This window comes from Pterocles gutturalis, unplaced genomic scaffold (assembly GCF_000699245.1).
Source record: "Pterocles gutturalis isolate BGI_N339 unplaced genomic scaffold, ASM69924v1 scaffold2573, whole genome shotgun sequence".
NCBI lineage: Eukaryota > Metazoa > Chordata > Aves > Pterocliformes > Pteroclidae > Pterocles > Pterocles gutturalis.
In genome coordinates this window covers 11-26,389 of record NW_010117715.1, presented here as the reverse complement: position 1 = coordinate 26,389, position 26,379 = coordinate 11, and the positions used below count along the sequence as shown (strand labels likewise).

At 36.5% G+C, this 26,379-nt stretch overlaps 1 protein-coding gene across 2 annotated transcripts; it reads right to left on the bottom strand.

The window, feature by feature from the left end:
* Positions 1–1,970: 1,970 nt before the first annotated feature.
* KRAS (Kirsten rat sarcoma viral oncogene homolog) lies at positions 1,971–25,989 on the bottom strand. Of its 2 annotated transcripts, XM_010075877.1 has the most exons (6): positions 25,744–25,989; positions 19,368–19,546; positions 16,858–17,017; positions 9,536–9,651; position 9,194; positions 1,971–2,753 (listed from the first exon to the last, which is right to left on the bottom strand). In XM_010075877.1, exons 1-6 carry the CDS (start codon positions 25,852–25,854, stop codon positions 2,637–2,639), a joined length of 684 nt encoding a protein of 227 aa, XP_010074179.1. In that variant the 5' UTR covers positions 25,855–25,989; the 3' UTR covers positions 1,971–2,636. The 2 variants fall into 2 exon arrangements, with proteins under 2 accessions (XP_010074179.1, XP_010074180.1); XM_010075878.1 differs by lacking the exons at position 9,194; positions 9,536–9,651.
* Positions 25,990–26,379: the final 390 nt, after the last annotated feature.

Genomic DNA, 26,379 nt, shown 5'->3' with positions numbered 1-26,379 from the left:
AGGGAAAGACAGAATAATTATGAGATCAACTTGTGCAAGCTGCAATCCAACGTGCTTCACCAAATCTCAACAAATATTAAGACAAAACTGCACAACAGTGGCAAGGATGTATATGTAAAAAAAAAAAGTATTTAAGGGCTAATTAAATAGATGTTGTAATAATTTAATTAGATTGGCAGCTACTGATCACATTTACTGGAAAAACCCTATTTTATATATAGCTTTATGTTAAAGCTATATAAATCCACATTTGACGATTAAGACATTTCAGCTAAAATTTCCCCTAACAGCTTTTAGTTAAATTAACATAAGAATTTTAGACCAGCCCTAACTTTACATGCAGTGTGACTCAGTTACCAAAAATCTTAGAGTTATCTTAAGATTACTTCCATTTGCTCAAGGCATACTATCCACTTCTGCTAAGTTCTTCATATATAATCAAGAGTGTCCAAAATGTGCAAATAACTGTCTCCAAATGTTTTAACCTTGGAGGCTGTAAAATGTTTTGCAACATTAAGAATCTCATTCCTTATTGGTCCTTAAGATATAATATTAGGTTCTCCTATTACTGTTTGTCAGAGTATTTCATAATCTAAAGTATATTTCACATGGAAGCTGAGAGGAGGGGAGAGGTCTGGGTTTTGGTGGAGCTAAGGGAATGGGGGGCACTGGCAGGGAAAGGCCTTCTTTCTCTCAGACACATTGAAATTAAAGAACGCGTGGCAATCCAGACAGTATACATCCCCCACCGGCTTTGCAGCTCTCCACCTGAGAGTCATTGTGGGTTCTGGTTTTTTTTTTTTTTTGTAGAAGCAAAATAAAACTTCTCTCATGCAGTTGCACCTTTGATATCATATAAATGGTTCAAGTTACACAGTTATATGAAAATTGTACTGTGTAACATTTCCACATAATTGTTTAGGTATAGCTTAGGTTAGGGCAATGCTGCTATTCCCTGTTCCAAACTTTCCAGCTTCCTGAACTATCCTACTTCAATGTCTTGCATTTTATTTTTTTGGGTACACCAGAGTCACATTTTCAAATTTTACTCTGCAGCTGAGTTAGGTACTATGAAAAGGTGTACCTTCAGGAACCCAGGCCCTAATGAAACAATCAAACACTGCAACATTTACAGTAAGACAACAGGATCTGGAAACACTGGAATTACTGGCTTTTACTTTATTGCAGGATAACTAGACTACTGCAGTACCAAAAAAAATGAAAGCTTCTGCAAAAAATTCTGCGTTAAATCAAAAAAAAAAAAAAGGGGGGGGGAAACAATCACAAGAGAACTTAATCACAGAGAAAGACAACATTAAAATTTTGGTCTAGCTTCATGACAATCTAGACACTGGAATGCCACTCATCAATCATTTAATCTGTGCAACAAAACTAGTACTTCACAAACATCACACAAACAACACTGACTCTGGAAACCATGTTCTATGCTGACAATTTGTGCAAATTCCACACCATTTTTATGGCATAGTGGATTTCCAAATTATTTGTATGAAGCAGCTAAATTCAACTCATTCATTCACTCATTTGATGTTACTAGAATTTAAAATTCCTCCCCTATTTTGCACAAAATGGGCATCTGGAAATATTTAATGCCACTCTTGGGGGAAAAAAAAGAATGGTTTTACTTTGCTATATAATTTAGGATTCATTCTGATTTAATTCTTATGGTAAATTCTGGATCCATGTATGAATTAACCTAAGAATTTGAATCAACTTATCTGTTAAGGCTTTCTAGTACTTCCTAGAGACACTAAGGGTGTAATCCTGTACCTACTGAACAAAGCTGCTTAAAAGATTTGCCGCTGGGGGTCAGGAGAGCTAGGATTTCACCTTGGTCTTCAGACACAAAAAGTTAGTGAAAGTCTTAAAGCAACGCATTAACAATAGCAAATCAACCTAATTAGAACTTTTACTTTTTCCATTGCCAGATGTGCATTATTGTCTTTTTTTAATTTTTCTTTTTTTTATAGAAAAAATAGAGTATTTAAGGAGAGACCGTGACAAATTGCAGTGAAAAATTTATTTGTGAAAGTTTTATCTTTACATTCATTAAAGTGATCTGAAATGCTACAAGACTAGATGCCTAGAAGCAAAATCTACAGGAAGACTATAAAGGCTTCTGGTCTCTCTATATTGCAGTCAGTCTAAAAGAAAAGAAAGGCTGAAATGAAAGTCTCTTTTGCTAACTAGTCCTTCTTCCCAACCAGATTTGAAAACTAAAAAATTAAAGGGTATGTTAGAATGTGTAGAGCATCATTTCATTGTTTGGTTTGCACACAGAACAGAAGTTCACAATCAGTAAGAAAAATAGAAAGTTAGCAACTGTGCATGCACCAAAAAGCCCTAAGACAGTTCTCAGGTTTTTGTGAGTGTGGTTTTTTTTGTTTTTCCTTTTTTTTTTTTTTCACAGGCATTGCTAGTTCAAGAACCAACAGTCAAAGAATACTGGCACTTTAAGAGGAATGAAGTTTCCACTGTCATTTAAAACAAGCATTCAGGTAAAGCTAACAGGATCATGAAGCAGAAAGTAAAGTAATGCTAAAACAAATGCTAATAATTTAGTGTAATGTACAAAAATTACTTAAGTACTTCTTAAGAATAAGCATAAATTGTATTTACATAATTATACACTTTGTCTTTGTCTTCTTTTTCTTCTTTTTACCATCTTTGCTCATCTTCTCTTTGTGTTTTCTGATTTCTCGAACTAATGTGTAGAAGGCATCATCAACACCCTGAAAAGATAAATACATGCACACATTAAGATCACATGAACAGACTTATATGCCTGCTTAGGTGCAGCCTGTTTTCATCTGACCTGATCAGGCAAAGCGTGTTCAATCAGCAAGCAGTCTGTTTTGCTGCCTGCCAGGAGAGGTGACACTCTCTTTTCCCTTCTGAGGCTTTTATAATGTCCCGTTGAGCAGGCTGTGGGTTGGAGGAATTGCCAGGGCAACGGTCCTCTCAGGCGTTCCTGTTTCTCGGGAAGGGGTGTGCTGGGAAGAACATGTTCAGATGGAATGAGGGGAACTGCCGTTGTCTCCTGTCATAGGAGGAACACATCTGACCACACTTACTGTGTATGGGCAGAGTGACCTGCAGGAGAGCAGCTTTGGCAAACGGGCTGCCACTGCTTGAACAATTAATCCTGGCTACAGGGTGTTCCTCTCCTGAGTTCTGGGGGGCACTGAAACAACCTGAAGGAACTGTTTTGATGCCAGCAAGAGCTAGCACCTGCGTGTCCTTTCTCAGCTGTTCCCCAAACTGGGCTAACAGCAGCCTGCAGGTGACCCTAGGGGTTGACAACAGATACCCCATAAGTCCAGTTCCATTATTAATGTGGTAAGGAAAACAATTTAGTGTACTGCCCTCTTCTCCATCTCAAAAAGGGCACGGGTTGTCCCACCTCAAACTAGAAAAGTACAGGTACCACACATTTAGATTATGAGTTTGTATATTATTACCACAGAATAAAATAGTGAATCGTTAGCTTTGTTTATGCATTAGTAATCTACATGCAGCTTTAAAACATAAATACAAATATTTGTAACAAGAATTCAATACCAAAGAGATAGTTATGATTAATCTACGTATTCAGGTCATTTCTCAGGCATGCTGATACAGTAATCACACCACTGTCTTATAAGTCTTTACATATGCAAATCAATCAAATCAATCCCACGCTCCAATCACAAATTATGATTTGATTAATCATTCTATTCAACTTACATAGTTAAAGACACATAGGACACATTATCTATGGTACTATATCATGTACAGTCATTTTAAAAATCCATGGCTCCAACAGTGAAACTACAGACACAAAAGCTAACATTTCTTCACATTTGAGTAGTTTTTCATTTTTTAGGGGGTAACTGTAGCTGACAAAAATTAACTCTGGTCAAAAGAGACAAGCTTATCTAAAAGCCTGATATGAACCCTTATAAAGTGCAATGTTACACGGTATACTTTGTAACAACCTATTTATGTGATATAGTTTATACTACTGCCTAGCTTTCAGGTTGCTCCAAATTCTGAGCAAGTACCCATGTTCTCAGTCAGTCTTTACACTTAATAGTTTGAGTACTGACAGCTATAAAACCATGAAGATAAAAAAAATGATCTTGACTCTTCACTGCCTTATTCCTTACGTTATCTTTTAGATAGATCAAAAATAGTCATATAATGTTAATGTATCACAGCAGCCAACTGCACCACAACTGTGTCTAGACATTTAGCCTTACAACTGGCAGGCAGCTTCATAGAATCATAGAATGGTTTGGGTTGGAAGGGACCTTAAAGATCATCGAGTTCCAACCCCCCTCCCATGGGCAGGGACACCCTCCACTAGCCCAGGTTGCTCAAATCCTCATCCAGCCTGGCCTTGAACACCTCCAGGGATGGGGCATCCACAGCTTCTCTGGGCAACCTGTTCTAGTGCCTCACCACCCTCACAGTAAACAATTTCTTCCTCATATCTAATCTACATCTACTCTCTTTCAGCTTAAAACCATCACCCCTCGTCCTCTCACTACACTCCCTGATAAAGTGTTTCCCCATCTCTCCTCTAGGCCCCCTTCAGGTACTGGAAGGCCGCTATAAGGTCTCCCTGGAGCCTTCTCTTCTCCAGGCTGAACAGCCCCAACTCTCTCAGCCTGTCCTCACAGGGGAGGTGCTCCAGCTCTCTGACCATCATTGTGGCTCTCCTCTGAATTCGCTCCAACAGGTCCACGTCCTCCTTATGTTGGAGGTCCCAGAGCTGGATGCAGTACTCCAGGTGGGCTCTCACGAGAGTGGAGTAAAGGGGAAGAATCACCTCCCTCCTACCTCTTGTCAGCTAGTTTGCCTTCAAGCTGCCAATAAAAATTAACAGTCCCTGTTTACTCCTGTCTGCCTACTTCAGTAAAAGAACTGAAAGTGAACTCTGAAAAAAGCACAACAACAAAAAGCCAAAAAAATCTTCCAATTCATTACTGTTTCAGTCAAACACCAAATGGTGACGAAACTTAATATGGAAAGTCCAAACAACAGTGAGCTGTTAAATAGCTTCACTTACAAAGCAACACTCCCGGTATAAGCTAAATTTATTTAAAACCGTCACATTCAAGTTTGTAAAATGTTTACAAATAACTGATGTTTGATCAAAGTCCTTTGCAGCCTACCCCCCAATACTAATAGCACACTTTTGCAAGGCCTTGTAATATACAAAATACACTTGCAAATAACTTATTCTACATTTTAAAATATTATGGATCAATATAAAATTGATGGAGCATGCCTAACATAAGAGTAGCCTTGGTTCTGGAAAAGATCACGTACCCCATGAATCTTCTGAGAATTAGAAATGCTTGGTATTATTTTACTGAAAGCTAGTGTATTTTCCTTATAACTTCAGCATTAATACATAAAGTGAACATTTAGCAACATTCATTTGAAATAATCTAGAAGTAGTGATGGTTCAAACTGTATCTACTGTAGTTCTCATCTCAGACAGCCAGCTAGGAGGAAAGCATTAAGAATCAATCACAACAGATTAGTTTCATTCTCAGAACACAAGAATGGTATAAGAAAAACAGCTGCACAATATTCTTCGACAAGACTGTTCACATTTCCTTACAAAGCTACCTTCCAATATTTCACACTCATCATTAATGTGTTAGAAAAATAATCATTATGAAGACAGTCACTGGCTTTCAGCATTGTCTTCAAATGAGACATACTAAACAAAAAATGCAATTTACATCTTCAAATGAGCACCCCTCCCTCATTAAACTGGTTTTAAAATAAATACAGAGAAAATAACTTGTACAAAGTAATATCTAGAAACAATTATGGGCCTTTAAACACATGACTTCACAATTAAGGCTGAAATCTTTATTCTACCTAGTAAGGTGATGATCTTTTAAATACAGCACATGTTACAAAATATTAGGGAACTGACTTAGCTTTCATCCTTGCATTTACACCTTTGTAGATCAAGCCTTTGATATTATTAATTATGTATTTAGTAGTTTGGTCCTGACACAATTCCTCTTAAAATTTAGGTAATGAATATGATATGACATACAAAACAACGTTTAGAAAATTTGTGAATTAGAACTGGAGAACTCAAACTGAGGTATTTCACTTAAATGTAAGTACTGGATACTCTGCTTACCGAAGGTCCCTAAAGGCATCAATACTGTAAGATCAAAGGCGATCAACCTTTCTAGTTACTCCTTTCAGTAAGAAGGGACTGCATGCAGCTGACCTTCCTCCCTCTAACAATACGGTTTTTGTATGCAAGCTTTGTGGAAAGCGTAAAACGTACTGAATGAGCTCTTTACATCCAGGCTCAGGATTAAAACCTCAAAATTCACTGTGCATGCTCAGAACTACATGACACTGCCTCAATAAAAGTGTGTTGATGGAGCTTGCTCCAGGCACCTAATTTTCCAAAGGGCAACTAGAAAATGCAAACAGAACAGAAAAATCAGAACAGTCCCCACAGAAACAGCCTGCTCCTGGCTACAACTTCTCTTTGGAGCACCACATGGTCCCATGACCACACAGAAGTCGGCATATCTAGTTACATGGCTACAAGTATCTTTGAGACTGGACAACTAAACTGACTCTATCAATAAGAAATCCTGAACTATAAGGAACTGGAAATTCCTGGAGATTTGAGGACCAAACAGACCCTTAAACAAGTTTTAAACTGCGTGAGTCTTTTTATTACATATTTATTTTTAATAAATACAACACTACATACATGGACACACATGTATCTATCAGTCATGAGGATAATATATTAGTATACTTTAGTAGTACCATGGAAAAAAATTATGAAACTAGTTTTTATCAAGATTCTAGAAATTAATGAACTTTCATAATTCAAACATTTTAATATTAATCCAGCTCAATCTGAATTGCCTTATCTAAACATCTAATTTGTACCTTAGAGAAATTTTTCATTATAGTAGCTTTTTATGTAAATCTTTTGTGCTTTCCAGAAAGATATTTTGAGGATTTTACACTGCATTTTAGAAATTTCTTCTTGATAGCTGGAAATTATAAACTGAGCAAAAGGTATTATGTACTTTCTGCTTTACTGTTTAACAGGCAAAGTAATGAACCTGTTGGAAAGCATCAGCAGTTAACAGTAGGTAATCCAAGTAGTTAAAATTTTAATTTACATTGTACAACATTAATATAACTAGGAAAGCATCCCATAAGCAGCAGAAAGATAAACTGAATATTCCAAGAGGTAGCAAAACACTCTGAACCATCAAATTTGATTATCCACAGGCAAAAAAAAAGAAAATAGATACTGTCTGTCATTGAAAACTGTGTTACAATAACTATTTCCAAAGTCTCAAATCCCAGCTGAAAGACTCACATCATTAGGTGCTGCCCTCCTTGGCTTATCTACTATACATCAGACTGAAATAATACATTAACTTCTTACTGAATGGAAAGCAACACAAGCCAGACTGTTTTAAATACCAGATTTCTTATTACACTAGAATCACTACTGAACTACAGCTGTACCACAATAATTTTGGAATATGCTTTCTCCAGCTTAACCTCCTAAACACAAAGTTGCTGAAATGGCTATCAATACTATGTAGAATTCACTTAAGTGTAAAGACAAATGTTTCCTCCTCTGAGCAGACACTCTTGATGTTCAAGAATCTTATATCCAAGACTATTTTCTAAATAGGGTATAGAAAAAAAAAACCCACACCCAAAAAACCCAACCAACAATATCCATCAAAATCAAACTATACTTTTCTTGCATATAGGCAAAAAGAAAGCAGGAAACTAGTAGAAAGAAAGCATATCTTTGCTGAGCCATCAAAAAGAATCTTAAAATCTGAAAAGATGCTTCCACTGAAAAAAATAATGAAAACCACAATTCCCACCATCCCATTCTCACTCTCCCAGGGAAGTCCACAGAGAGGAAAAGCAGACAGAATTCAGGATCTATAAAGTCCTTGTATACAAAAAGAAATTCTACTTTGAGATATGGCTATGTTAGTAAGACTGCAAGAAACAGCAAAGTTGGTTTTCAGAAGGCTACACGAAGGAGGCTTAAGCAATTTAATTCATATTGCTCTCATCAAAAGTAATCTTGTCAACCTACTATTATTTGTTTTTTTTTGATAGCTAGGAAAGAATATAACAAGGTATTTTGATGGCATCAATTTTATTGATATTTGGATGCAAGCCGGGGGAGCTTCGAAACTAAGTTTCCAGTTTCCTGCAAAGGAAACCTTTGCTACAAACAGTATCCCAAAGTATCTTTTTTAAGGAAACATCTACAGACTAATCTCAGAGCAGTCATCGTCCACTTAAAAGCTGAGAATAGCCGGAGCAGATCTAGTAAAAACTGATTTGAAACAAAATTTCTCCTCCGTTCCCCAGAAAAAGGAATAAAACTCCCTTATTGAATGGAATATTCAGTTGTGACTATTCATTCATACAGTTGTGACAGTCTCTTTAGGATACAAGTCAGATTTCACTACCTCTCTGCAAGATGTTCTGAAGTATGAAAAAACACCTTGAAAAAGCAAACGGTTTTTCTTTTACACAGTGGGAAATTCCCAGTCATCTTCCTGCTGGACAACTACATTAGGAGTAACAACCCACCGTCTGCAGTGGCAGAGTAAGAGGTAAAGAATTAATGGGACAGTAATAAATGCCAGGAGCTATGGTTTGTTCAAAAAGCACTGGAAATGATTTACACCTAGCACTTCTTCCATATCACAGTTTCTTCTTCCCTGTCCGCCTCATCTTTGTTTTTTCCTTACAGGAGTGCCCAAAACAACAATTTTGCAGCAACTTGTCTATTGGTTGTTGTTTGGGGGTGAGGGGTAGCTTTGTTGGGTTTTTTTCTCTCCAGTTTTATTTTGCTGTTGCTTCTCCCCTCCCCTGCCTTTGTAAAGGCCCTCAAAAAAACTGAAACCCTACCATTCTGTCCAAATCTGGATCACTCATGGCATTATAGCTGACAAAAAAGGAAGACTAATGTATTTCTGGAAACTATAAGAATGAATTTTTTAAGCTAGGGGAAAATGGCATGGCATAAGGAAAGGCCTGAAAATTAAGAAATACTGTATGCCAGCTACATACTGCTTTGCTCGATTAGGAACCTCCTGTTTCTGCATCTGAGAAGGACTATAAATGTTATGACCCTCTTCCCTCACTTAATCAACCTGAAAGTCCAATCAATATTCACTTCAATACTATCTGCAATAAAACTTTTAACTTCTTCACACACAAAACTGGGTCTCCGTTTCACAGATGGAGAACTTGATATGCAGTAAAGACTTCTTGTTAATCTATTTATCAAAACCCATGAAACAAAGCAAATCCACACTACTTGGGTGTTTGCCAGGAATACTATTCAGGATTACTATACTGGAATCTGATTGGTTTTATATCTTAAATTATGACATAAATTAATCATAAAATGTCTGATTTGCAAGACAATCATTTTCATTTGGCAGGTGATTTGTAAAACTTACCCTGTTACATTACAAGGCATTTTTTAATTTTCACGCACCCTGGGGTCTTTTCTTCTTTGCTGAGTTTTTTCACTCTGTACTGACGAATCTCTCGCACCAATGTATAAAAAGCATCCTCCACTCTCTGCATTGTAAAACACAACTCCTTAAAAACTGCTTCATTAACAATTGTGACATACTGGGATACCCATAGCAGGGGAAAAAAAAACACAACAAAACCACTGAAATTATGAGCTTTACCTGAGAGAAGTATACAGATCTCCATTTATATATTTAAAATGCTGGGTTTGCACCTTTGCTGCTTGATAAATACTTCTTAATGCAAGTAAGAGAGACACACTCAGAATTTACTGATTGCCAATCATGGTGAATAGCTATGCTTCAAGCCCTCCTTTTATATGTGCAAGGTAACACTTCGACAAAACTTTTTTTCTCCCACTGCATACCATGCTGAAAATAATATCACTTGTGTTACTGAATCTTTTCACACTTTTTTTGTGGGGATGGATGCATTTAAAAGGCACAAAACTTTCCCAGATTGGTAACTGGGGGGGTACTTATAAAGACACTCAGTGAGCCATCTATTTTAACTTCTTAGTCAAAGTGAAAACCTGTTACTGTTTGGGCAGGCAAAGAAAAGTGAGTTCATTTATGTTCTGTTTTTGATTTAAGAAGGTGTACTTTCTTTGCAAAAATCTGTGGAACAAACTAACAAAGTATAGAAAAAGTCTAATCAGGTGATTTCCTAAGAGGTTACAAAGAAATACAATCTTCTAAGAATACTAAATTTTGGGCAATATCATTTTTAAAGCTTCTTACTTTACCCAGCAAGCACTACTCTATTAAATTTAGGAAAAGGGATACCTGAGTCATAACAAAGTGCTTTTAAGAAGCACCTTAAGTACATTTCAGAGTAACTTTCCAAAGTAATTACTTATCGTAATTATTGAAGTTATTCTTCCATGCAGAAAGAGCAAAACATTCATTATCACCATGTGTAAGAGGTTGGTGCACATCAACATACAAGGCACACCTCATCCGGCCTCTCTGGGCCAGACTAAGGCAACCGCAAGGGTCCTATAATAACAACTAAGTTCAACAAGCCTGTGAAGTTGTTCTGCTCAGATCTTTCTCTGGTTGAGGAGACATCTTCAGCTATTCCAGGGATGATACAGAGCTATGTATTTGCTTCATCTGGCCTCACATCCTACCTTTCTGTGGCTCTGTGTTTAGGCCACTTGGATATGATGATACCATAAGCATTTAAATTTAAAAAAAAAACAAAATGAAACAAAAAAAGAACCCCCAAAACGAAACAAAAAAAACCCAAAAAACAACACAAGTATGAGGACTGAAGAGATCTTTAACCAAATACAAGATAAAGAGGTACAGAACCAGCTTTAAGTTATAACATCCTTTATTTTAAACTGAGTATATCTGTGCATAAACTTAAAAATTTAGATAAATCTATGAGGATGTTCTTGTTATAACAGGGTGCAAAGTGTTTAGCTGCAGCTTTTAAAGGGGAGAGCAAATCTCTCCTCTGCCTTACTGTCAATCTCATTTCCTTGTCTCCTCAGTCAGATCAAGAGGGTTGTTAATTTAATACAAAGTCAGCATTTGAAAAGAAAAACAGAACAGACTGATGATCATGGAAACAAGTACAACCATTTACGCCCCAAAACTTTATTACTACCCAAATGCACAATCTGGGGCTTTATAAGGCAGATTTTCCATAAATTACGTCTCCAAGCCATCTTCATATTATGCATCTAATAACAAAAATAGCTAACATTTACTGCCACAGTTACTGGGTCATTTTGCATGCCATGGGTTATCACATTGAAGACATTCTCAACATACTGCAGCTTATCTGAGGGTTCTTCTGAACTACAGCCACTTGAATTTTAAGATTAAATGAATTAGATTTATTTTGTGGATTGTATTTCTCTGTTATACATAATGTGCCCTGTGTTAGGATGTATTAACCAGTTGACAAGTCTTACATTCCAGGTCTGAGAGTTTTCAAAATGTAAAGAAAGCCATTAAAAACCAGCAAAAAACAAGTAAAGTTCATACTTTCATGTTTTCCTGGAAGCAATGGAAGTTTATCCCTGAAGAGGAAACAGTAAACATTGATGAGCTGCTACCTGCCAAAGCACAGGCTGTACAAGAATCAACATTCTTGCAAATCTACTGTTTTGCAGTAGAAATATGTAATTTGATTATAGAACTTCCACATGAATAATTAGACAGCAATTCTTCAGTCAATGTTTATTGCCAATTTTCCCATCACCAATATGAGCTGCAATTTGCTTTAGCAATGCAGAGAGAGGGAGAGACACAGAGTGAGGAAAGAAATTGCTACTACTGCCACCACCAAGAACAGTCTTACGAATCCTGTTGAAAGAAATTATTCTGAAAGAAAATCTGTACAGACACACATTTGCTAATTTCATTAGCACAAAGTGACATTTTAAAGAGCCAGGCACTAGCCTTATAAACTTAAGTCATTTTAATACCAATTTCTTTTAAGAGTCTTCAGTATTTTTTCCTTAAGTGAACATGGACCACATTATCTAAAATATGCTTAAGCAGTTCCGTTAGCTGTCAGAACTGGAAGCAGAAATATCCTTTGGCAGATATTAAAAACTTCAAAATCTAAACTGATATTTACTTTAACAGCCCAAAGAACTCATGACCTTGAGGCAACATTTTCAAGATTCTTTTGACTCCTGTTCTGCTTCTGTAAATAGTGCTTAAAGGATGCTTAATGAAAATTAGCCCTGACATCTCAAAAGCGGTCTGTGTCCACCCTTATACACTTTGTCGAGTTGGTCTCCTAAAACCATTAGCCAAATAAAATCAAAATTATTCCTGAGGACATGAACAAAAAGAATGCTACTAACTTGCGTAAAAGCACTCCCAACATAAAATTTTGTAGCGGGAAAGTCATTTTAGCCAATGCTGACAAATACACAAACCTGCAAAAATCTACTAGCTCCTGTCACGTTTAGGCTATTTTTTTTTTTCTGTCTCTAAAACAGACATACTTCAAAGGACTTGTTGGAAACAGTTACTACAACTCAGACACATGCAGAACCTCCACCAGTTTGGGGAGGGACGGGGTGTTATGCTGATCATGTGACCTTATGATGGTTAGATACCAGACCTGCATCAGTAAATTCCTATTAAATACTGCACAAAATCCTGATTCAAGTTACAAAGTTAATCACTCCAAAGTTTAGAAATGCCAGAATTACAGCTGTCTGTCCTACCTGAATTTCACCTGCTGTGCACATATATCCCTTTTTTGCTGCACTTACTCATTTTTGCATTAGGTAAATAACAAAGCCGTTTCCTCAGCATCCTGGAGTCACTCAGCAGACAAGCTGGGTACCAGAATTTGATTCAACATTATCAAAACTTTTTTTTTTTTTTCCCCTTGGGAAGGACTAACATTTTTGGAAAAGTTTTACCTTATAACAAACAAGTGACATGAAAAAAACTCAACCAACATTGTGAAGTCTGTCAAAGTTATAACTGAAAACAAAGTTTTCAAATGGAACCTGTACACACGGTCTACATTAGAAATGGCTTGGAGTGAAACACATACAATATAATTAAATAGATACGACAAATCTGTAAAAAAATTGCAATTTGGTTCAAATAAACTGTTTAAATTATCAGTTTTTCGTGAATCTTAAATGAGATGTAGGAATGAAGTTCTGCAAATACTGCACTGATTACTTCATCAGACCAGGCGCAGGTTCTCAACTTATTTTCGGCACAAGTTTGGGACCTAAACTATTGTACATCAGACAGCTGAAATAGCTATAATGCTTTTTGATCCTTGTGATTTAGGTCAGCTTCTTCATTAAACACTTCAAAAGGGTGTTTACATATATATTCTCAACAAGACCTAACGCTTTGGGGAATCCTGTACTACTCTTGCAATAATACCCACGTATCTGCTTTTCCTTTCAATTCAATGCTAGCAGGACAGTTGAAACCTTCCGAAGAAAACAAAATCCAACAGTCAAACCACATTTGGGGTACAGCCTTACAGCTTCTCCTTGTGTAACTCACAGGCAAACGGAAGCCCAGTAAATACAGGATGCAGCCTTGGTGGGGATAAATCAAGTTTGCCTCTTCTCTCTCACTGATGCTATTGATAATATTGGGAGCTATATGCTCATATGGACAAGGAAGAATTAGAATTTAAAGCTTATGAGAAAAGCAAAGACAGCTGTCAAAATAAACCTAAGAAATTCCTACCCTTTTGCATAAAAATGATGAAAGGATGACTGTAGGTGATGCAACATGCCTTACAAAAGCACCAGTATCGACATGTGTTTACATCTTATTTTTCATAAATTACATTATATTCATTTCAGTCAGTGGTCTAAGGAAAAAATTAATAGTCTGTAGACTTATACCCAAGTTGTAGGGTCCATTAAGCTACTGTTTCCCTGATGAACTCAATGACTTGTATGAAAATCCATACAGGGATTTGGCTTAAAACATGACCTTTTCGCAGTGAGTTAAGGTTTACATCTTTATTGCCAGTCAGAACCAGATAAAAACAAATACACTAACTTTTAGAACAACTTCTTCCCGCAACTTCATTTCAGTGTTTTTCCTATTTTTTATCTTGTCTATGAATTTTTGAAAAAATCTAAAAACTGACTTAGTTGGAACCGAGATACCATTCTGCACGTGCATACAATGCCATCATTTAAAAGAAGTGTCTTGGCAATCAAAACAGACTACATGGACAACTCCTTTCCATTTCCATCTCCCCTGTTTCCTGCCCCAGAAACCTTTCTGATTCTCTCTGAGCTCCAGCAGAAATGCTGCACAGGGAAGGGCTGAAGCCAGAAGATGGCAAGGGCCCTTCACCAGGGCATTAGTGCTTACATTTCAGTGTGGTGGGAGGTGCATACAGGAAAGGAAAAGAAGCTTTCTACTTCTAAATATTCATGTCAGACTTTCTACAGACTCCAGAAGTTACCAGACCACCAGCTACATCTGTTCATACTTGGAAGTTCTGCATGTAACCAAAGAGGAACAGATTTTCTTTTTAAATTTGTTTTTAGCAAAGGACTGAATTATGCCCAGTATAGTCCATGGGCCACATGCAGCTCACTAAATAGTTTGAATACCCTAATTAAAAAAGTTACTTTGGAAAAAGATATTTATATATGCACATATTTTTTATATATGACAGAGTGACTGAAAAATCATAATATGTAAATGTATACGTATACACAAACACATATACAAATATTTAGTTGATCTTGTTGTAATTAAAGATCAGGTTATTCCTCCAATTCCCTTTTGTCTTCTCAGAAATATTTTATTAACACAGCATCTTATGAAGCCGTTTCATAACGCAGCATGTTATGAACAGCACCGCAAAAAGAATCAGCAACCACACCTAGTGGTTCCAACTCTTAGAAGCCAACATTCTCAAAAGAGTCTATTGGGCATCAAAATCCACGAGATACCTTTAGGGACTCCTTATCTGTAGAGAGCGTGAAGCTCAGCTTTGAAAAACAAAAGCCAACAGTCAGATCCCTTCTATAACATTTCAGTTGGCTTCTCCAGAAATATAAGCACTGATAAAAACAGTCAAATTACAGAATGACAGCTCATATATGATTTATTGACCTCTGAAACAAGTACACATCTCTGGAAGACTTCTTAAAATTCTGAAAGATTAAAAAAGCAGGTACTACTTTGTAAGCAAAGATCATGAAACTGAACAGGAGTGGTGACTTTTGAGCATGTGATTTTTGTATTGACTAGGCATGGTGGGGCTACTTTCAGGAGTAAACTGCAGGTGGGCTGGTGAGATCAAATCTTTGAAAATACCCCATTGTATCAACATACTTTAAAAGTGGTTATGCAAAAGGAATATTTCCTCAATAAAGCCCAATGCTCTATAAAACGAGCTGAACAAAGTAAAATCTAGATGTTAATACAGAACTATTATTTCAAACCTCAAATATAATTTTAGAGTTTTTTTATCCTGACATCTCAATGACAGCCACTAATACAGGACCTTCCAAACAAGAACACTGTAATTATCCAGTCCACTTACATGCCACATTCTTCAGAACACTCTTGTGACCTAATTTTTTCTCAGCCGTTAAAGTTGTGTAGTGCTGTTTTTTTAATCCTGAGACTTTCTCTATTGCCAAAAGTTAGCATTCCTTTTGATTCCTCTGTAAAGTTTTACTAATTAGTCCAGGTTTCAACTTGTCAGAAACTTGGGTGGGTGTAGCGAATTTGCACTAATAAAATATTAATTTCTTATATCCAAAAATAACTTACGTACTGTCTACGAGGAAATTCTGCCAAGTGATGCAGCTAAATCTGTTCAGCAGTTACACTGAGCAGTTATTCAGATTGCAGTATTCTGCTCTTATTTGCCTCCTTCTGCTACACCTAATTCCTGACTCATAACTTGCACATAACACTTCTGATTATGCAGAGTATGAGTTATTAGATCAGGCCTGAGTGGCCAGATTTGTACTGGTAGTAAGTCTTTACACTTAAAAGAAAAAATACAAATCAGCATTTTTCAAAAAGAATGCTTTCTTCCAGAAGTACCAATGCAGTTTTACCTATATCTGTATAGCTTATCTTCTCCTGCAAACACAGATGTACCACTGTGTGCACCTTTGTCCTAGCAAACCCTGAAAGAAGCACTGGAAGGACCCTAACGGCTGTCTCTTTCACCTCTACCAGTGGGGTACAATAAACCAACAGCGAGCTCTAAAGTCTTAGAATAGTATCAGTTTACACAAGCAATGAATCCAGTGATTTCAAATAAGACTTTTGGTCAATTGCTTAGCTATAGAAAGGTATATCAAGCATATCCCAATAATACTGAATCAATGCCTCAAAGAAAAATTCATTTTGTTATTAATGAAAAGACTTAAAACAGAATAAACTAATTAGCTGTTTGTCTGCTTAATCCTCTTGCTGAGGAAAAAAAACATTTCAACTCTAAGCAGAAGTGCTTTCTGTTCTATTAAAAACCTATCACAATGTTAATAATGCTGCAACCATCTGACAGTGGAGAGTAATAGCAGGCCAGGTCTCATTCTTTGAGTTTGCACAACTGAAGCGGATCACTCATTAATAAACAATTACCAGTTGTCAATGAGTTGACAGAAAGAAGAGATACCACAATAATTTCCACTCTGAAGAAATACATCTATTGATATGACCAAGCAATTGTCAATGCCTAGAATAATTAACATCATGATTGATTCAGACAAGCGTTCTGCATTTGTATCTGGTAAGTTTTGAGCTTTACCTGTCTTGTCTTTGCTGATGTTTCAATGAAAGGAATTCCATAACTTCTTGCTAAGTCCTGAGCTTGTTTTGTATCTACTGTTCTGGAAGGCAAATCACATTTGTTTCCTACTAGCACCATTGGGACATCTTCAGAGTCTTTAACTCTCTTTATTTGTTCCCTAAAAAGAAAAGAAAAAAAAAAAAGGCAGATTGTATTTAACAGGTATCAGTAGTTTACACGGTATATTTTAGAACAATTAAAAAAAAATTAAACTAAGATTCCAACATCAGTCTTTATGATAATTTACAGCACATACACTACTAGAAGTCACCAAAAAATAAACTGACCAACCCTGTCACCATCAAGTTTATCTTACTTAAAAAAATAAGAGGTTGACATTTTGCAAACTACTATAGATTTTGATGTTATTACACTTTTTTTTCTTTTGTTGTTTTTAGTTTTTAACTGCTAATGCCAGAAGAAGCCTAAGAAGCTTACTACTTATCTCATACTCAGCACTCATAATACTCAATTTGCTAAGACAGAACACTGTCAAAAGCACTATGCCTGTTGTCTCAATTTTGGTTTGGTCTTGGGGGGTTGCTTTTTTAATTCAAGACAGCATTACTAACTCTGCATCTAGTCAGGAGTTTTTAAACTTTGAAGACCACTGGTCTGGTTCTCTACAAAGAGAAATTTGATAAAGGAGTCCTTTCAAACACTAGTTAGAAAGCATCTTGAAATACTAGTTAGATGTACTTGTCAAGAATCTCAAATAATAATAATCATCATCATTAATTTCATTACTTTTGCCTTCCCAAATAATCTAGCAGTATGTTTCTTAATTAATATAATCACTGTTTTCAGTTATTTATTTATAAGCCTTCAGATTCAGTCTGCAAGGTCATCCAGAGGTGTGTAAATGCAAAGCTGAAACTCCAGCATTCAACTCACAACATTCTTTGCAATAAACTGAGTAGGTTTTGTTATGCAAATCTGCAAATTCGCTCTCTTTAAAAACAAAAATTGCACAAAAAAGCTTTTATGCTCCTTCTTCCCCTTACATCAACATCTATCTTACTTTTCCCTTCTTCCTCTACAACAAGAGGAAACCCTTTTGTAATAATCTGGTTAGATAATGAAGAAAAGTTTAGTTTTTCTAAGATTTTTTTTTAATTTGTCATCCCTGCTGTGCTAACTCTTAACTGTTTCTTTTTCTTTTTTTTTTTTTTAAAGTCACCTGTACAAATACATTCAAATGGACCATTTTATACATAATGAAATTTATAGAAAGGCTGGCTAGCTCAATTTAAATACAAAAAAGAAACAGTCCTGAAAGAAAGCGCCCACACACATTCTCAATATTGATCCCTCCCTGGGTTAGTAAGCAACAATTTTGCCCCTCATGTGCAACAGTACTCCCCTGATCTCACAGATGCTCCAAGGAGATAAGCCAGTAGTGAACTATTTCTGTAGGTAGGCACCTGCCTGCTCAGCCACTCACATCAGCGCACCGCACAATCAAATGAGCTGACTTGCTGGCATACAGGAGAAAACACAACTACGCGATCAGGGCAGTGGCACCTGCTGACTTCAATTACCTTGAACTGTCATGGAATCCCACCCGTTGTAACAAAAATGTGCAACTTCAGCTTAGGAGTAAATGTTGGGTTTATGGGTAATACTGATAGCAAAACACTCCTCCACCATACAGCAACATAGATCTGACAGCATTATCAATGCCTAACTATGAATAGCTTAATAGTACGTGTTTGGGACTAATCTTAAACTGATGCCACTAAACTCAGCGATCTTTGGTGGGATTTGCATTGCCTTCTATCAGAATACCAAAGGAGAACTCAGTATAATAGTAAGTTACTAAGTCATAAATGATCTGGTATGGTAATCGCCAGAGACTGCTTCTATTTCTATATTAGTGTAGCTGACAAAGAAAGCATGAGTTGAAATTTTTAACTGATTATAAAAAAAAAGAAAGAAAACGTGAAGAGACTAATAACAGGTTGTTTTTCACCGGTCATCCTGGAGCTCAGATTTTCTGTATGTCTCCCCTCCTTAGGCACTAGGGCTCACACATATTAGTCTTCTAATAACATTCCACAGGTATTTCTCCTCCACCCCCAGAACAAAATTTAACAATTGACATTATTGTCTGTACAATTTCACTTGGGTAAGTTTTTCCATCTTAACACACAATTTTATTTATGGAATGGGCAGAGTTCACCTTTAGGTAAGTCTTCACTGTGAACAGGCAGAAATTCTAAGTCACATTAGCTTATAACAGAAGACCTTTCAGATATTTTGTCCACCCAACTTGCCAAGGAGGCAGAAGATTTTCAGATTACCCAAAATTACAGACCTACAAATGCACAAATAAATTGCAATATGGCTAATTTGCAAATTTCCCCTTTGACGCTATTTCAGAAGAGATCATTCTATTATCTACCGTAAGAGCAAGTAACCTATCCACCTAATACAACAGTTAGATGATTCACTTTCAATATACACACCTATAATGATGAATATCTTCAAAAGACTTTGTATTGTTTATAGCAAACACACACAGGAAGCCTTCCCCTGTTCTCATATATTGGTCCCTCATTGCACTGTATTCTTCTTGACCTGCTGTATCAAGAATATCCAAGAGACAGGTTTCTCCATCAATTACTACTTGCTTCCTGTAGGAATCCTAAGAAAATAAAAAAAACATAAGCCTTGGTTAAACACAAACAAGTAAGATTCAAACACCTATAACTCAGAAGGCATTAAAGTTGTTTACTACTAATTGAGCATGACTGAAAACAGCTGAGATTTAAAATCCAACTTTACAGGTGGGAAAATGACAGTAGGAAACTAGTGTCCTGTATTTACATGTATACAGTAATCTAGAAGTGGAAAGAACACTGAAAGGACATGTTCTTGTCTGTATTCTGAATCTTCAGTGAGTAACAGTACATGTGTGCACACACACAGAAACAGGACAGTGTTCTTATTTTGCACAAAAGGACAAAAAGTACCAATTGGAGCCAGATCAGAAGCATCTCCCCTTTGTCTCCATTAATAGCAGAATTGAAGAAATTTGTAATCCTAATTTGAAGAGATTTGGCTTTGCTTAAACTTGCTCAATTTACAAAATTTTTTTAAAAGTAAATTTGACCTTAATTCTATGGATGTTTACAAAAGCATTATGCCACAACAATGTACAAAATAATAAAATAGAAAGAATTCACAAGTAAGACAACTCCAAAAGTCTATGCCACTGAAAACAAGATGAAGTATAAAAAGCCTTCAGTGTTTGGGATGGGAAATTTGTTTTGTATGCCTAAGCAGGTGCATATAATGATGCTTGTTATTAAGCTATCAAAGTTGAATTGATATATTTGAAGTCCAAGCTTTTTAGCCACGACAGACCAACACAGACTCATATAAAGCCCTGATAGGTTGGTTCACTGAGACGTCGGAACAAATTATTTCAATGCCATCAATTCAAACTTTTCAGGTCAGATTCAAGCTGCTAAAATCTGCGCAATGTCCCAAGCAAGTAGATATTAATGCCTATTTACAGCTCTTTTTGGTGCTGGGCTTCTATAACCACACAGTTTTAGCAATAAGAACATAAGCACTACTTTCCCAGTCCAGTAATTCTATTTTTGATAAACATCTATATATTTGAAATAAAACCATGACAATAAGCTTTAAAAATAGGTCATTGAGCAGTGCCATGAATTATCCTCAGTAAACAGTGCTTGTAACAAATTAAAAGTATAAACAAAATCTTGGTATTACCTTTAAGATCATTTAGCTAGAGATTAACACAATATGGGTATTGTTCTTTTTAACACTACACTGAAGTGAACCTAAGCCATTGGGAAGGGAATTAAAGTTGCAACCTAGCCAACTTCAAGATGAATTCAAAAAGACGTTCCTTCCTTTGTAGCCAATTTAAGGCACCGTACACTTACTCCTGTGCACTTTCTAGCTATTTGTATTTTTACAAAAAGCTCTCTTCTTTCCTGTTTCTCACGCTAAAAAACAAGCAGGAGATAATTGTATAGAATCAGTATCTTAAACTAAACAAACTCTGTAATCTCACATTTATCTTGATACTGTTAAATGTCATCCAGGCTCAGGTAAAACAGTATTGACTGTTTACCTTAAAGACAAAAGGTTACTTCCAACATGATTTTGGAAATATTTATTTCAGAGAAGTGCAAATTTTGCATTCAAGTAAGAAGTACACAACTTACTTAAAAATATATAAGCCATGTTTAAATACTGATACAGCTGAGACAAATACACAAGCTCCAGCATGTATTAAGATAAGCTTAATATTCTGTTTCATTGCTTAAAGGAAAAAAAAAAAAACACACAAAAAAACCCCCAAATGCTGCATCTTTATTCCAATTCACTTTAAATTCAACAGGAGATCCTCCATGTCCTATGACACCTTCTTATCACAGTTCACAGTGAAGTACTAGTAGAACTTCTAGCACTACACTAGGCATATTTACAAAGCTTTCATTTTCTCTTCTTGCAATTTGACTGCTAGTTTAAAAATATGAAAAACAGTTCTTGAAAAGCCTGCATCATTCCTTTACATCTTAGCACTTCAAAGGAAAAGAAATTCCACTCAACTGAGCTCTAAACAACAGCTTTAAGTAATTTTCTTCAAATAAAATAATTTTTAAGGGAAAATAAAAGAAATTTTAAGAACTGCTGGCTTTAGCATGCCTACCATGGTAGGAGCAGTAGCAAAGATGCACCAGCATAAAGCACAGCACAGGTACAAGAAGGAATGCTTTGAGATTTGTTTTGCCCACTTCTGGAGAGAAAATTTTGTCACCAACTAGAAAGGGGATTTGAGGCGGACAGAAAAGACAGACATGGGAGAGAAGTTTCAAGCTTATTATTTCCTTCCAAGCTACTGAAATTAAATAAACACTCTGCTCTTTTGCCTTTTTTTCCCCTCCCCTGCAAAACATCAAACCTGAAATCACATTTGTCACTGTAGGAAAGAAAACTGAAGCACCACATTAAAACCTCAGGCTACTGAAACCCCCACCCTCATTGTGGTGAATATCAGTGTAAACATACCCAAGACAAAAGTTGTTTATTGATGTGTTACCATACTGTATAAATTACCAAGTCCTGCAAAACAGAATGTAGGATGTGCCACAAAGCAAGTCACGCCACTATAGTGCTTGTGGCACTTCAGCTTCAAAATGCAACTGCGGAACCCAAGTGGCCAGACTCCCCTTCAACAATGAAAAAAACCAACCTTCTAATCAATACATTTCATCATTTATAAAAATCCAGTAGATTTACTGCACATTGGAAAATTTGGAGTAATGAATGCAATGAAGAAACATCCAGTGTAAGGCTATTAAGTAAAAACAAATGCAAACTAGAAATTTCAAAGTACTACATGACTTCAAATATGAATTTGCAATTTTTCCCCAGTATACGTACTCAGCATATATATACCAAAAAGTCTTAATTTCATTAATCACTTAACTTGCTTTTATTGGCCTTTCACAAGCCATAAAAATCTTTTGTAATAATTCCATCTCCATCTGTTCAGAAGAATATTTGATATGAAATCTCAGCTATATGCTACCTACGGAATTTATCTAAAAAAACCCACTGCTTAATAAATCCCATCTAAGCGAGTGACTATTATTTTGTAAAAATCCATTATACCAGTGATTTAATATTAAATCAATATTAACATGTCACAGCTACTATTACTAAATATTGGTGGAAGTTTCACAAGTGCATAGGTCATTTAAAAACACGGACTTAAATATCAGTATTCCTAAATCAGGCAGGAGATTTTGCTAATCCAATTGAAAAACCTCTGACAAGCAGCTAGGAAGGCTGTTCTTTCTCTAGGACACTTAAAATATGGCACATATTTAGCACTAAAATATATTGAAGCTGTAAAAAAAAAAAAAAATTTAAAACTATGTTATCACGCAAGGTATTGCAAGTAAAGATTAAACAAAACTCGACCAGCAGAGGGCACTAGTCCAACTGTTCGGTGTGTTAGGCCAGATTTACAAGGGTTAGTGGATATACAGTGAAAAAAAAAACACCTAAAACCGCTTGGCTGTAAATCTGTGCTTGGACATCTACTTCAAATAAGATATGGAATTGTGAAACACATATAAAGTATGTATTTTTGAATAACAGTAGCCACCCAAACATGCACTCAATTCCTCCCCCTGCCCCCTGTCATCTGCTACGCTCAGATATAAGGAGATAAAATACTCAAGCAGGCCATGAAACTTGACATTTTCCAAACAAGTTTTTTGTTGAATCATTTAGTCTATTTCACTGAAAACTGCAACAACACTAATGTTGTAAATGCATCTGTGATTAAGTAACTAGTATATTTTTTTCCTCTCTTCAACTGCATCATGTCTTCACAACATAAGAATTTTAGAAGTGTTGGGTTTCATTTTTTTAATCACAGGAAAAATTTGGAACTATTCAATAACTGTGTAGTTATGGAATCCACTACAGATAACAAACATTGAACTCTTTTCTCTGTCTACCCCAAAATATTTAGCTTGATCATTTATTTGTGAGGGAAAATTAGTATTTTGGCAACAGCCATACGGCAATGAAAGAAACAGTAGTAAGCAAGAAACAATAGTAGTTGCACTACTGAACTGTCTTAACTGTTATTATTTACCAGACAAAGCAATTTTAGCCTTATTTCCTCATACTGCATAAAAAACACTCTACAGCTATTGTTCTTTGATCAGTCCCTACCACCACAACTGCATCTACACAGGAAGCACCATGAAGCAACCCTTCTCCACTGAATGGGATTCTGCCCAGGCAAGGACTGAAGCCTTTAAACCCAATTGCAAGTCAGCTCTCTAGAACCTGTCTGCCACTCCAAATCACAGACCGCTCTTATATTAACTGAATTATTTCTTCCCGACAAGCTTACCTACATGTATAGCACCGTGAGCACACAAGATGATTTGCCACATAATAAGAAGATACAGTCTCCATCCTCAAGGTCTCTGAATTTGCAAGACAAAACTGGTAACTAATGCTCAGACAAGAACTTGTAGGAGTTGCAGAAGATTGATACTGTTGGATGTGACAAGTTGTTGATACTGGTAAAACCCATTAGGTTAAAGGTTTCTTTCTTTCTTTCAGAAGAATATATTGATTCCAGACCACAACACAGTGTTACAGTCACCCTGCATACTACTGAATAAAAGCCACAGTTCAGGGACTTTAGGTTCTTTCTATAAGGAACTGTATTTTCATTTTAGTATTTTACATTAAAATGTATTTGGTATTCCTCAAAATACTCAGCTTGTTGATTAGCAAAATGCCTCAAGTGGTTTAGGAATACTGGCATTTAAGTTTTTGTGTTCCTAAATGGTTTACACAGTTCTGGCTTTATATGACAACTTCTGATATAGAACCTCCACAGTGCTTTCTCATGCATAAACACACCTCTAATGTAAGAGAAACCCAGATTATGAACAATTATTACAAGGACCAGCATCCCCCAAAGTTCCTTTTGCAGGAAAAAGTAAACTCCCATTTTGCTTGTTCCTCTCAATGAGTTTTGTGTGTTTTCTGTTTCTTTAAGCATGTTTTGGGTTGTTGTTGCTTTAAGATTTCACATCTTAGTAATTAAAAGGCCTGCTATCCTAGTACAAGTCAAACACTTCTCCTCTCTCCATAGGTCTATTTACAAAATCTTCTGCAAGCGTACATGAACACACTTGGCCATGCAACAGAGGGACAAGAAGACACATGGGCACATTAAGGTAAACTCAAACTCAAGCCAACACATTTCTATTTGAGGCATGTTAACTCAGGCCTGTACTTCACCAAAGTAAGACAGCTTTGTACCATCTCAGGGCATTGGCTCCTTTCGCTCATGTTTACCTGAAAATTACTACGTAGCCATTTTCCGAGTCACCATTTTAAGCCTAGATTTAAACCCTTGTGATTCCTTCAAGTTAGCTTGGAAGTGCCTCATTGTATAAACATATAAACGAAGTCGCAAGCTACAGAGCTTCAGTGCTGGGAACATACAGATCTTGGGTAAATTATAATATCATTTCTCCTTTTATACGGTCTGAGGTTATTAAATCTAACGATCCAGAGGGAAATTTCAGACAACACTAGTATTTTTCTTATATTTAAAAGGCAGAGCTTGCCTGCTCATTAAAAACCTTTAAAATATCACAACTTTTGAAGCTTAAATATAATTTCAGATTTTGAGGAACTGTGCCATGAATTTCAAAGAATCCACTACAGCACCCATCTTATTTCTTCTAGATGCAGAAACACACACAGTGTGTTTAAAAAAAAATAAATAAAACAAGACTCCAAATTTTTGCTGTATTCACTGTAACATTCCAGGACACATTTCACACTGTGTGAAACAGATCCTAACAACAGGAGCTGAGAAAGCTTGACAAATACATTTCAGAACTACAAGTTTTCCTTCTTAATATCAAAAAGGAAAGTCACATTTTAGAGGTTGCATACAAAGCCATGAAGAGTTTTGCCAAGCATTTTCAAGTGAATTTGGTAAATAGTTTGTCACCAAGATCCTGAAAACATCCATCCAAACTGTCCACCAAACATGGCAACTAACATCATACTTTAGTTGATCAACATTGTTAATTTTTTACTGCAGCTGTTGTTCCACAACCAGATCAAGAAGCAATTTCTTCACCAATGCTGCTCCAATGCTGACCATTATCTTTGAACTCTTTTTATTGAACTCTATTTTTATTACAAAGCTTGCTCTATGTTTTTGTGGTAACTGTCCAAAAGTAAATAACTACCATTATTACTGATAATCTCTCTTCACAAAAAGTATAAGATGAAATTGTTTACCTCTATTGTAGGGTCATATTCATCCACAAAGTGATTCTGAATTAGCTGTATTGTCAAGGCGCTCTTGCCTACACCACCAGCTCCAACGACAACAAGTTTATATTCTGTCATTTTTTAGCAGACCTGATGACAAAGAAACCAACGTTAAGCAGAAAGAGTTAGGCTCCAACTAATGAGGATGCTGTTGGTGCATTTTCATTCAGTATCACGTTCCTTTACTATTACCGGAAAGCAACTCCCTCCCTGAAAGACAAGACAAAAAGCTATGAGGGAATGCTATTTCTCGAACAAAATTATACATAGGAAACATAGTGCAGGCACTAAGCTAACAGTCATCGATTACAAAGAGTTAAAAAAAAAGCAAGAATGCACTAAATTCTCAAAAAGGCCAAAGAATATTTCTTGCGAGGCAAAGATTCCGTCCTCCAAAGCCCCGGTGACTCTGGGAGACCTCCCGCATCTTCACCAAAGCCGGGGCCAAACCCAGCGCCCCTCCGCTTGAGCCACCAACCCGGGAACCCGCCTCCTGCAGCCGGCCGCGCCGGGACAGGCACGGGGGCGAGCGCAGCTTCACCTGACGGCTTCACCTCCTCCCCGGATGGGCTTGTTTTAGCCCAACCCAGGCCCAGGAGCCCC

Coding starts and splice junctions, on each gene's coding strand:
- KRAS (XM_010075877.1), bottom strand. CDS start 25,854: ATGACAGAATATAAACTTGTTGTCGTTGGAGCTGGTGGTGTAGGCAAG. Junction 17,018..19,367: donor GAAGATATTCATCATTATAG/GTGTGTATATTG, acceptor TTTTCTTTTTAG/GGAACAAATAAAGAGAGTTA. Junction 9,652..16,857: donor CATCAGCAAAGACAAGACAG/GTAAAGCTCAAA, acceptor TTTACAATGCAG/AGAGTGGAGGATGCTTTTTA.